This window comes from Vicia villosa, linkage group LG1 (genome assembly GCF_029867415.1).
Source record: "Vicia villosa cultivar HV-30 ecotype Madison, WI linkage group LG1, Vvil1.0, whole genome shotgun sequence".
Taxonomy (NCBI): domain Eukaryota; kingdom Viridiplantae; phylum Streptophyta; class Magnoliopsida; order Fabales; family Fabaceae; genus Vicia; species Vicia villosa.
The window spans coordinates 228,927,875-228,941,744 of NC_081180.1; the positions used below are offsets into that span (position 1 = coordinate 228,927,875).

Below are 13,870 nucleotides of genomic sequence, written 5' to 3' on the forward strand. Positions count from 1 at the left end.
ATTTGTTTTTTTCTTTCTGAAAACAAACATTTGGCCACGGTTTTATTATGTGGTTGTATGTCCCCATTATTCAAACCTGCAAATTATTAGCAAGAAACACAAGAAGCTAATCCAGACCAACTATAAACGACCCCACGATCACACTATGCCCGTTTATTTGACTTAAAATCACCTCTAATTGGAAGCCCCAATTTGAAGAACACCAAACCCTAACAATGGCATTCGGTTAAACCTGCAACAAAACCCAACAACTCCAGTCCAGAAATAATCCCCACATCAAAACGAACACAATCATGTAATCAAAACCGATTTCTAATGGCTGCACGTATGCAAACGAAAATATAAAAAAACGGAAAAAAACGTGATGAGCAGTGGCTCTTTCTTGATGTCTTGCACCTGAAAATTGATTTGAGTTCCCTCACCACTCCCCACGGATTGCGTTTCGACGATCCACAGCCTTTGAATCCTCCTACAATGGCAAAAACGAATTTGAATTTTTCTGGTTTTGGAGAGAACTCCGTTATGGCCTTTTTCCTTGCTGTTAATAGCATCAATGGAGAACTGAGAATTAAGAGTTTTTGTGTCTTGATGACAAAGCTCCTCTTTTTGAAAGAAAACCAAAAGGAGCATTCCCCTCGTTGTTGTTTTTTGTGCCCTGGTGTACCAAGGTGTGAATCCGTTTTTGTCCAAAGGTTTTGCCGTCTCTTTCAGTTTTTTTTTCGGTCCCCCCCTCCCCATGTCTAAGAAATGGTTTATTTATATTAGTTAAATTAGGTCTTTCTACACCTAATGGGCCTATTGCCCAATTAACTTAACAATTATATAAAAAAAATAAAAATAATCCTAATAATAATTAATAAACCTAATTAATTAAAATATAATACTAATCCTAATACTACCTAATAATACCCTAATATTAATTAAAATCCTAATTCTAATAAATAATAATACTTATAAATTACGATAATACTAAAATTAATAATTAATTAACAATAGTAATAAAATATTAAAATTAATAAAGTAAACCCAACACCTAATTAACCAATTATTTTAAATAAACCAACAAAAATAGATTTATGAAAAATGATTAAAACCTTTGTAGTTAGATAGATTAGGCCAAATGATTGGGCTCAAACACTTTCTAACCTTGATCCCCATCTTAACTCAGGGTATTTTATAAGAGAGTGGGTTTGACAATAGGAATGTCAAACCCCATGACTCTTAATTTCGGCCCTAGACGAATTACAAGATGCAGATTTGATTGGGCAAATTTTGGGGTATGACAATACCCAGTAGTGGTCGGGTTTATTTTTTTTGTTTTCGGATTGTATCTTTCGCACACTATTATTATTTGGATTTGGATCGACTTGTATATATTACTATTTTTATCATATTAGTATTTTCTGTTTATATGTCGCTTATTTTATTTGTCGCCTTCCTTTAATTAAAAATACGAGACTGTTTCCAAAAAACATTAAAAAAAAACACAGTTTCTGCATAATTCGGAAGTTCATTTCCGAAACCCCCCAAAATCTGAAAAAAGGTGTTTTCGGAAGTGCATCTCCGAAAACACCCCCCATTTGGTGTTTTCGGAGATGCACTTCCGAAGTCTGAAAAATTTAAAAAAAAAATACTTCGGAAATGCATTTCCGAAGCAGGGGTAAAGTGGGGTTTTCGCTAGGGGTGACCCCCATAGGGAGGTGGGTAAAGAAATTTTCTTAATTTTACGTTTCTTAAACTCTATAAAAAGACTAATTTTCATAAAATAGAAAATTTTATTGAACTCTCATGTTCTAGAAGATGCTCAAATTTCCAAAATAATACCTCCTTTATTAAGTCCGTACAACATTTTCAAAAGACAAAGAAGTGTTACCAGATCCATCGGAAATCTTATCTCTACAAACCGTCCTCATATGAAAGAATACATCCAGTCATCTAGACTAGACCAATGCATCCAAAGAGCTACAAACCAAGAGCTGTACGTAAATCTCGAGATTCCCCAGTATCTTATAAACTACTGGAAGACTGAAGGATATACAACCTTACACTTTGGGGCTGTCGGACTCATCCTTTCTCTTCATGGAAGGAAGAACCAACCTGTATTTTGCAAAATAGCCACTGGACTCCAGCTACCTCCACTATGAAAATGTTGTGATAGGAACTGTTCTAACTACATTCCGTGCAGGAAGTGTTGTCCTCTCCATCTTCCCAAACTATAACGTGAGTGTTAATGATAATACTTTCTCTAGATCACCGGATAATATATCGCTTACAAAATCACTCAATAGATCTTCCTCTCTCAGGATGCTTTTCTGATTCAAGGTTAGTTGTCACAAACAGAGAAGAAGACATACCCTTCATAGTTCAGGCTCTGATATCACACTACCCGAGAGCCTTACATATCATGAAACTCAGGCTTAACTGTATTGTCATCAAATAGCCGACCATAGGTATAACACAGACTAATAATTAAAACTAAAATTTCATAACAGTAAGAACTGTAGTATGGATCAATTGTCATATGTTTTCTGATACACAAGATCCTCATTTAGAGGCAGGTGTAGAGCATACTTGCATCTATATGAGGAATTATGATATGAATACAATAACTAAAGCTTTGAAGGAGAAAGAAAATAAACAGAACTTGTTTGTTCTTAAGCACACAAGAGACTTTATTTATGATTGCTTGATGAAAATATGTTACCAGAGCTCTCCTTTTATAGCCAAGGAGATACCTATAGGACAAAAGCAACACTATTTACAAGCATGGCATTTTTAATACTATATGAATGCCTTTTTCAAAAGTTTGACACACTTATCACTTATGGATTACATTATTGTAGTCTTATTGCACAAAAAGACGAAAATTACTATCATGAACATGCTTGGGTTCTTTGAAGGACACTTGTCCATTTATTGTGATCTTTGAAGGACACTTGTTTATTTAGTCTTTGCAAATGGATTTATGAGAGCGGGACATATTCTGATCGGATAAATTTCCACCAAAAAAGCAATCTCCAAAACGAGATGACTTGTGTTGCCAAATGTCATCCATCATGTAAGTGTGATCCAATAATCTCATGTTAGCTTCTTCCACTTGTCCTTCAGAGAATTCATCGTCCACTAGTGAATTCGATTTATGTTATGTGGCTTGAGTCGAGCTTTCTCCAACTTCTGGTCTTCTGAAATTTTCATGATGTATGCAAGTTGAACTATCATCGAGGTTCTTTGGATCATAGAGATTGACGCAGTTAACGTACTCTAATAATTCCCTTGTGATTTTTAGACTTGGGGGATATTCATCAATGGTTTCCCATAGGTGAACATAACTCTTACAATTAAGCAGCTTAGTTATAGGATATGTCAGATATAGCCTGTGTAGAAAGAAAACAAACTTGAGTTTGCCAATCTTCTGAAGATAATCTTTGTTATTTGACCTCCTTTATGATTGGTTTTAATTGATCTCTCCATCATTGTAATGGAGAGTACCATTCAAGAGTAGTCCAAATCAAAGACATGTTGTTCTCAGGATCCATTATGTGTTGATATATGGCCTCACTGGGAATAAGAACGGGCATATAATACAAACAGGTGGCACGTTGGATATACCACAAATGGTTTTTTATGAATTTAGCATTTGTGTTTATTAAACTTGGTAGGAGAAAAGGCGTATCTGAGAAATAAGGACTATGAACTGGTAGTTTATTCCTTATGATTTTTGTCATGTAATTGAAATGTAATTGAAGAGATTGTTCATGGCATACTGCTTGAGTTGAGACAGTCAAGAGGATATTGTTATTCCTTGAGGAAGATTCTTAGTTGTGGATGCATGAGTTTGTAGTGGCTTGACCATAAGAATTAGAGGGAAAGTGTGCTTGGCTGTAATGATCTGGATAGATTTCATAGGTCAGAATAGTAGATCAAGGATTATATTTTGGGTTCCTTTGATATGTTTTACAGAGAAATCATATATGGAAAACCAATATTTGAGCCTCAGAGTTTGAGGATCAGGAGGCATCTTATTTTTTAATTCAAAGATCTTAAAGAAAAAGGAGTTGTCCATTTTAACTTCAAATTGATAGCCTCTTAGGTGGAAGTCAAACTTTTGGATTCTCATTTTTACGGCGAGTTCTTCTGTGTAGGAGGTGGTGTGGTAGTGTTTTTTAGCTCCTTTAAATTGGCCCATGGCATGACCACAGTAGTATCTTTTTCCTTCAAGTTCTTTTATCAAGATTGTTCCCCAATAGTGTTCGTTGGCATCGGTCTACAGAATTCTTTTTCCATTTCCAGGGATTTTTACTGCAGGAGTTTGTGCGATCTTCTTCAAGACTTTCACTGCTTCAGTTTAATTTGTTCCCCATGGTGGAGGTTTCTTCTTCAGCATTTGGGATAGAAGACTCATGTATCTCGCCAGTTTTTGCAGGAAATCTCTGATATAATTAATTATACCAAGAAATTGTTGGATTTGTTTAACTGTAATATTTTCATTAAGAAAGTTTAACAGTTTTTGGCAATATGAGGTTAGGGTTGATATTTCCCTTGGCAGAAATGCATTCCTAAAAAATCAATTTCTATTTGTCCCAATTGACTTTTCTTTTCAGAGAGCATCATTCTGTGTTGTTAGGTTATTCGAAGAAAAATACATTAACTTTCATTGTCTTCACCGACAATCATACTCCTCCATAAAGAGTATAATCACTTGAAGCTACACCACTCCAAGAATTTTCACATTGTCTTCACTGACAATCATAGTTTTGAAAACTATCATACTCCACCTAAAGAAGAGTATACTTCACTTAAAGTTAAACCACTTCCATAATTTTCACATGCCGAAAACCAGGTTGAAACTTTATGGTGCAACTTCCATGTTGGTAGGAAGCTCTTCAACCATCGGCATAATCTCACAACACACTTTGCATCATTGCCCATGTGTTATTCCGCTAGCAATAACACATCCTTTTCCATGACAACGCAAATGTCATGAGGACACACTTATCAATTTTTAGAGAAGATCATTCTCTCTCACAGCAAGAGAGACATTGCTAGCATTTGGCTCAGAGCCTTTCTCTGACACTGCCCCATCAAGACACTTATACTTTATATGTTCAATCTTTCCACATTTCTAACATCTCACACCCGTTTCATTATTTTTCTTCACATAAGACCTTTCTCTAGCAACCAACATTAAATTTGATGAAGTATTATCCTCACCCTTCAATCTTCTTTCTTCAGAATTAATTTTACTATCAACTTCTTCAAAACTCAAAGTTTCCTTCTCATATATCAAAACAGGTTTAATATGCTCATAGGAAGATAGAAGATACCATATTTGTCTCAAAGCTTTATCTTCATCATCAATCTTGACTCCAATAGTTTCTAATTCAGAAACAATACCATTTAGAACACTTAGATGATCATATACTTTTGTATCTTCATCCATACACAAGCTATGAAATGGCTCCTTCACAACAACCGATTTGATATACCCTTTCCTTGATATAACCCTTCAAGTTTCTTCAAAAGCTCTTTGGATGACGATGTACCAAGAACATTCGCAAGAATATTCTTAGCCAAAGACATGCGGATTGTACTCGAATCTCTCAAATTTAGTTTCTCCCACTTCTCGTTGTCCATGTTGAAAACATTTTCTTTCAACGTCTTGTGTAATCCTAATTGTATCAAAACATCTTTGACTTGAATTTCTGAAGGCAAAATTGATTCTTACATCAAATTTCTTTAAGTCAATCTTTACTACACTTGAAAATTTTGACATTGCAATCAAAACCTTTCCTGCAGCAAAACAAATTTTTTCCAACTAACACAACGTTTAAAATTTTCTTTTCTACTGTGGAAGATCAGACAAAACTGCAACCACAGAGCATACTAAAATTTATACCCTACCAAATCAAGGTTCTTGATACCATTTTTGGAAAAAAAAAAAAAATACAAAACATAGAGAAAAAGGAGAGACAAAATAATAACACAAGAAATTAACATGGAAACTCCAAATTCGGAGAAAAAACCAGGACTGTTGTCAAATGACAACCAGAGAATAACACTATGTAAAAATTGTTACAACACATAGACTCCCTCAACCACCACAAGGCCCCAATACACCCGCACTCTTCAAAACAAATATTTAACTACCCCTCACAACACTCTAAAACAAAAGTATAAGAGAAAATATAGAAAGTCAAATACAAGCTTAAATTGTTTTTGACTAATACATCTTGTAAAGAAATACTTGAATCCTATATAGCCTTAGATTTTCTCTTCCACCATTAAACTAAGAGATGTGAGACCTAAAAGAACTTTAATCCTATATATAACCTTGAACTCTCTTCTTTCACAAAACTAAGTTATGTTAGACTTCTTCAACATGTATATTTTCAACCAACGTAGCACTTTTTTCCTCAATTCATACTCCATACGCAAAGGCTTGAGAACCCTGCGGACTTCCACTGCACTATCCATCTCTCCCTGATACCAAAATTGTCAAAGGTAGGTCCTCATAAGAGCAAATCAACCCAAAGATCATGGACCTGCCACTCTAGAATCAAGTGCGTACTTGGTTCCAAATGCTCTGGGTTTTCCTTTCAATCTATGAATCATTATGCTTAACCACTTAAAAGCTACAATTCAAGTGCCTTTGATCATCTTGGTTCATTGATACATTTTGTTTGCCTTAAAAAAATAAAAATCAGAAACCAAATTTTGTTTTTCCCTTGTATTGCAAGACAACCACACTTTTAAATCAATTAAATTTATATAAAAGATGATATAAATGAATGAACCAGGGAAGCTGTTATGTAAAGTAGCCCTCATATCTTCCACAAGATATTATGATTTCTGTTTACATTTCAATTTTGAAACTGTTACAAATATTCTATCAGCAGACTAAAAAAGGTATAGAAGTTCAAGCGTAGAAAGAGAATAAAAACCGTAATTATGGTAATGTACAAAACTTTGTGATTTACAAATTAGTAGGATTCTGATTCTCAGCCTGTAAGAAGGTGATTCAATCGGCTCAAGAAACTGTCAATGTTTGGAGAAGCTTGGTGATGGGCATCCATCAGAAGATCAAAATAACCTGCCATACATGATAAATAGGATTCTAGAATGAGAAAGAAAATTGAAAATGGAAAGCTGTAGAATGTTAGGATAGTCTTCCCAAAGTACCAGAATAAATGGGATGCTAATGCTATCCTCCAAGCAAGATAGGTCCATTCTCCACGGCCGTGTGAGCATTGCCATAATTATTATGCCTCGTCATCTGGATGTCGCGTGAAAAATGGGTCCTTTTTTTTGCATATGGCGCTGCTCTCGCTGTAAAAGAAAAAATAGATATGCTATTGTGATTTCAAAGTACAACTACAAGCTCTATATGGCTAGAATAAGCTCACTGCAATAACTGTATACTAAGATAACAACATCCTTACCTGTAATTTGCTGAGCCCGGATGATATTTTGCCGCCTTTTCCACCAGCAAACTGAGCAGGTAATCAGAAACAGAAAAGTAATAAAAGCACCTATTCCAATACCAACTTTAGCACCGGCAGAAAGATGAGGTCCGCATGTAGGTAATCCGGGTATACCACACAGACCTGAATTATCTGTAAAACTGCAGAAATCCAAATGTTCAGATTTAGCAACCTTAATCATTAAGAACGGGAGAAATAGTATGTAGATATGATTCTCTTCTCTTTGCGTCTAAATATTCCTTAAGTTTATTCTAGATTTTGATCACAACATACTTGAAGCTAGCTCTGTGCAAAAGCCTTGCTCCTAGAGTTGCTGGGACCATTCCGGACAGAAAGTTGCCATTAAGGTTCCTGCATGGAGATTTTTTATTATGGATTAGTAATTTTCTAATTCTTCGTACATGCAAGTTAAACAATAGAGTCTTACAATGTCTTTAACGACGTCAATTGTCCCATGCTTTCAGGAATTGATCCATTGAAAATGTTGTAGGACAGGTCACTGCATGGTACAAAATATTCAAACCTCTCAGTATTCTAATAGTTACGCTATTCTCAAGTGGTTTAAATCAAAGCATGATAAAACTGATTCATTTAAGTTCTACAAGTCACTGAAATAAAAATTCAGTATCTTACATCTTGTTTGACCGCCCAGTATTTAGAACTAAAGCTACAACCCAAAACATTAATATTTAGATACTATATTTGCAGATTTTTTATGTTATCTAACCTCGCTTTTACAAATCACACTAATTTTATAGCATGGAATATTCACTATACTTCTATCTACACCATTTCAGTTGGGGAGTCCGGGGAGCGAGGCCCGGAAGTGTTAATGGGCCAAACGTTGGGATCCAAGAGACTTTGACACCACATATCCACCCAAAACCTCAAGACAATGGGGCACAGGCCACCTCTCTTATAAATCCAACATTTCCTCCATTCCTAGTCGATGTGGAACTTTTTAGCACTTTCACACTTGAAACCCAACAATTTCCATAATGAAAAAGTTCCACAGCTAGAAATAACTACACGGGTGAAATTTTACTTAAATTTGGTTCTTTATTTTTGAGTCTTCAATAAGATATATAGTTCAGGAACATAACACTTCAATTCAAACGGGAAATTGCAAGAATAAGTAGGAAATATTAAGAGTAGGGTTTAGCAAATACATGTGAATGAAAAAATTAAATATCAAAGTTCATGCTTCGAGCTCATTATATCTTGTCACTTCAATCATTCTTATTCATGGAAGAACTGGAATCATGGATGAACTAAGAAAAGTAAGAACAAGAATTCACTTACAGCACTTTCAAGGTGGTTACTGTTCCAAGTGAAGATGGAATAGCTCCACCAATGTTGTTTCCACTCAAGTTCCTGCGATGTACAAGTAAAACGAGCATGAGTAATCGGACAATGAACATACATATGCTGTTTCTATTTCTTGGGGGATAATGAATTGGAAAAAAGAAAGGAAAGAAAAAGGTCAAACTATTCAAATATCAACAGTTGCCATTTTACTTTTTTTTACTGAAATCTACATAAGCATAACTCATACATCCATTCAGTGACACAAATTTTAATGCTTTTCTAAAGTAAAACAGTTAACTTACAGGTTTTGTAGATTATGCAGTCTGGAAATGTCTTTTGGCAAGAAACCTTTTAGACCTTGATTGTCAAGACCACTGTTCATCAACAGATACAACATCAATATGAGAGATATTGATATTAAATATTATTCTTGATTTCAACACACCACAATGGCTTTCTACCCTACTGGTAATTAGCAATCTTTTTGCTAAGTGCAGAGTATAGTTTTTGTCCCGAGTTTGTTTTGAATGCAACCAGAGCCCAAAGAAATGTTAAAAAGGGGAAAGCCAGTCTAAGGGTTAATCAAATAATGAACGTAAAATGATTGATTTAAGAAAGCATGCAAAATTTAACCAATCAATGAGTGAAGAAAACATCTCCTTATACTGAAATTTATTGAACAGTATTGTTGTGCAAGGAGGCAAATTTATAGCTAAAGTCCTCTCTTTTTATTCTCATTTTTTGTGTGAGAATCAATTTTGTTGATCTAAAAGCTCTGGCACGGAAAGAAAAAAAGTTTTGCCTCTTGGTTTTGGTAAAACAGAAAGAAAATATTGAGAAAGGTAAAAGTAATTAAAAGAATTAACAGGAAGGTGAAATTAAATGTTGCCTCAAAATCAAGGCTACTTCTATAGTGCACAAGTGAGACAAGTCTTGCATCATTTACAAGTTAATTTCTATAATTCGATCAATAAATTCTACCATTGGATGAGACTTATTGATCCAATGGTTAAAAACACACTTGTGCATGGTGCAAGACTATTTTACTTGTGCACATTACGCAAAGCCCAAAACCAAATATACAATAAAATTCTGAGTAAAAGGATGATAGGAAATTACAGCCCATCAATGACCCAATTGCCGCGACTTTTGTTTAATTGGCAATCCACTCCAGTCCATGGATGTTGTTGAGGAACACATGGATCACCATTCCACCCAAATCTGGGAGGAAGCCCCAAAGCCTTCTTCAATGTTTGTAAAGCCATAACTAGAGTAAAAGAACAATGATCAACTGGCTAAATACTACATGCATTTGGATTACATGAAATCACATTTGCTAACATTTATAGTACACCGAATCAGAAAACAAGTAAATGTAACCAATCAATACAAAGCTTGAATGCCATCTTAGATAGAAATAGGAAGCCAGAACAACAGCAATCAGTTAAGAAAAAATGTAACAAGACAAAGAAAGACCTAAGAAGTAAAAAGTATGAGGGTGAATCTAAAACTAACAAGTACCAGCATATAATTTGGTCAAAACCAATTTCATGTTATATTCATGATGAATAACGAGATGCCTACCCAAAATAGAGTATCTTGAGATTAGTAACTAATAAGAGAAAAAGAAAGCAGAAACTGTATGATTCTGCATCACTAATAAGTTCCCAAGAAAAGAATGCAAATGTTGATGCCCACTTGACAAAGACCTAACCAAAGTCCAAATTGCATGCAGGTACTAAAAAACCATGCAACAAGCCACAGTTTAATTAATCATATACTATTAAATATCACATGTCGTCAGGACGAAAAATTCATGTTGTACCCAGGCAAAAGGAAGTTATCTTGAGAAAAAAGAACAAAAGTAGGGGTTGGCATTCGAACCTTCATCTGATAAAGTTTTTGACTCGGGCAATATAACCTCCAATATCTCAATGGCAGTGATTATGGCAAGACTACCTTCTTTTGGGCTCAAAGTTATTGTTAAGGATCTCCCGCTAACAGTAACAGTTTTATTAAGCACAAGGGCAGTATATCGATCCCCACTCAATTTTACAATGTCAACATTTTTAAACTCAACGTTACCATTAATCATAATGTCAAAGACCCTTTGACCTTTGGAAGACACTGAATTATCAATCTCAGCAAAATGTAACCAAACAGAATAGTTTTTGTTGGGCTCCACCTCCAATATATATGTTAAATCAGGCTGGCTACTAGTACTAACAAGTGCTGATCGATAAAGAGTTTCTGGATAAAAGTTTGGTGGATGTGAAGCTTCTTTAATTCTAGTTTCAACGGATCTTGGTCGGTCAGAATCCTGACCAAAGGTTTTAATATGCTGCCAAAATCTGTCCCCTCCTAGAGGATCCGCACCATAATCCACACCAAATTTTGACTGCCCAAAGCCACAACTCAGTCTTTTAACTGTTCTAAGTATTATCTCTTGACTCCAGTTTGGTTCAAAATAATAAGCTTTATTATCAATCTGAAGAATCTCAATTGAAAGGATAGCTGGATCCCCATGACCAGTGCTGTGGAAACAGATCGAGACAGTATGGTCCATAAGAAACACCCGGGCTTCAGTAAATGCTTGATCATCCTGAGTGGTCCAACCTGGTTTCAAAGAATATATTTGAGTGCCTTGAATGGATATGTCAAATAGAGGTTCATTGGTAGCTCTAGCTTGAGCAACAAGTCCAAAAAATATCCTGACTGTGTAGTGCCCCTTTGGCACTTTAGAAATCTTGTAGCAATTTGAAGGACCTTCAGACAAGGGGAAATAGCGAAGAGTTTTAAGAGGAGGTGTAATGTAACTTGTTGTAGATGCATTTGCAGGTATGCCTCCTGTATATCCAAAGTCTTTATACCATAGGGTAGTTGTAGGTTTCGTTTGTACATTTTGACGAGCCCCGCAACTTATGCGCATAGCAAATGGTCCTGCAATGGATACAAAGTTTCATACATTTGAACCAAGTCAAAGGAGAATAAAAATAAATTTCTAGTAAAAATCATTTTACTATTAAGACATGCACAAAGAAGTCATGCTGGTTTCATTGCACTAAAATCCACCCAAAGAATAGAACAGCAGAAAAAACAACGTGGGACTGGGAACTACCTCTTGCTGTGAATCTCAAATATTCAGGCTATATGTTTAGGAGTTGAGTTTTGGAGGAAAAGGGAGGGGAAGACTTATTTTCCATTTCTAAAATTGATTAAAAGGGTGATTTAAATGTTATATGATTATCTATCTTGTCATCGTCTTATTTTTTAAAATCTCAAGTATATGTCAACATGAAGACTTCGCCCTCCAAAAACCAATTCCCAAACATACTTATCGTTAGATATCACACACACACACACAGACGCAAACAAGCACAATTTGATACATCACTAAGACCATATCAGATTAAATCCAACCATTGGTGCAACATTTGACCAAGAAAGTGAGTTCTACGAATCAACATCAACATAAACTGACACAGCGCAAATTCAGCAAATTTCAATATAAATGTGGCATTCTTGAGAATGGTACATAACTAAAAAAGGGAACCAAACTTGGTTTAGTCTGTGTTTGGTTCTGCTGTGAAAAAAATTGATTATGAATGTATTGAAACACTAAAAATGATTTTGTCTAAAAATAATTTGAACGTAAAGTGATTTATGTTTTGATAAATTCTTGCAAAAGTGAGTTGAACAGTAAATTTCAATGTAAAAGGCACGTTTAGACTCAAAAGCTACAAATCTTACCTTCAAGTAGAATCAATTCTACAAAGCAGAACCAATTCTACTCAAGAGCAATAAAACATGTCCTTCAAGTAGATTCAATTCTAGAAAGCAAAATCAATTCTTCTCAAGAGCAATAAAACATGTCCTTCAAGTAGAATCAATTCTACTTGAGAGCAATAAAACATGTCAAAATCAATTCTAGTCATCCATAATTAATTCTAAATGCTCAAACCGTGAAACCAAGCACAATTAACCAAAAGAGGAAAAAGCTGCATTAGTTCATTTTTCCATAATCAACCCATAACTAAATTCTCTCCTTTCCTATATTAGCAATCAAACGTAACATAATCCCAATTACACATAATAATTAAACCATCAATTCAACACAGAAACACTCATTTTCACTTAACAACGCAAAAATTCAAACAAATCCAAAATCCTCATGAATCAACTACTTTTTGAATTCAATGCAGATGAAAATGAAGCTAACCTCGTTGAGATGCAGTCGCTACAGAAGAAGCAAAGCAGAGTAAGAACATCCGTAGGAGAAGAAATCGGAGCATTGTGTTGTGGTGGTGTTCTTCTTCTTCTTCTTCTTCGCTCTCTTTCACATCATCTCTGGTTTTGTAGAGAGAGAAAGATGAAGAGAGAGAAAATTCTTGAACGTGTGTGAATGAACTTAGTTTAGCAATGAGAGTAAGTAAAGTTTACAGTTGAAATATTTATTACATAATCAATTATAGTATTAATTCGTTAACTAACGATTTTTATAATCTTCTTTTTTTCTTCTTTTTTTTTTCTGAGTTTAGTTGACTCGTGAATGAAGGGAGGAATAGCTGTCACCTTCTGCTGACCTTTATTGCATCTATTTATTTTTCACTTAGATTTATATGTATTTTTACCTGCCTATTAATTACTCCCTCCGTTCTTTTTTAAGTGTCGTTTTAGCAAAAAGCTCTTCAACCAAGATAGTGGATTATTAGAGTTACTTTTCCTATTATACCCTTATTTATTTTTCTCTTTCCAAATAAATTCAATCATACACTCTTTTTCCAATAACTAATTGAAAAATTTGAGGTGGAGTTATTGAGAAAATAAGGGTATAAATGACAAATTATAACATTAAATTATAAAACGACACTTAAATAGTAAAAAAAAATTCTTCTAAACGACACTTAAAAAGGAACGGAGGGAGTAATATATATTTAAAAGAAACCACTCAGTTATAAATTAAAAAAAAACACTTCTAAATTTATTTTCACTATCGGTCATATTTATAATTTCAAATATAACAACTAAAGTTAAATAGGATTGACTAAACATTTATAATAAAATGGAGTCGATGGTTATAG

The 13,870-nt window shown here is 34.6% G+C and overlaps 1 protein-coding gene across 1 annotated transcript; it reads right to left on the bottom strand.

Annotated features, from left to right (window-relative positions):
* Nucleotides 1-6,803: 6,803 nt before the first annotated feature.
* Nucleotides 6,804-13,222, bottom strand: LOC131644945 (receptor-like protein 4). Its single transcript, XM_058915574.1, has 10 exons — nucleotides 13,009-13,222; nucleotides 10,674-11,729; nucleotides 9,909-10,056; nucleotides 9,092-9,163; nucleotides 8,784-8,855; nucleotides 7,909-7,980; nucleotides 7,755-7,832; nucleotides 7,440-7,621; nucleotides 7,180-7,326; nucleotides 6,804-7,090 (listed from the first exon to the last, which is right to left on the bottom strand). The coding sequence occupies exons 1-9, from the start codon at nucleotides 13,079-13,081 to the stop codon at nucleotides 7,202-7,204; spliced, it is 1,878 nt and encodes a 625-aa protein (XP_058771557.1). The 5' UTR covers nucleotides 13,082-13,222; the 3' UTR covers nucleotides 6,804-7,090; nucleotides 7,180-7,201.
* Between the last annotated feature and the right edge of the window lie 648 nt (nucleotides 13,223-13,870).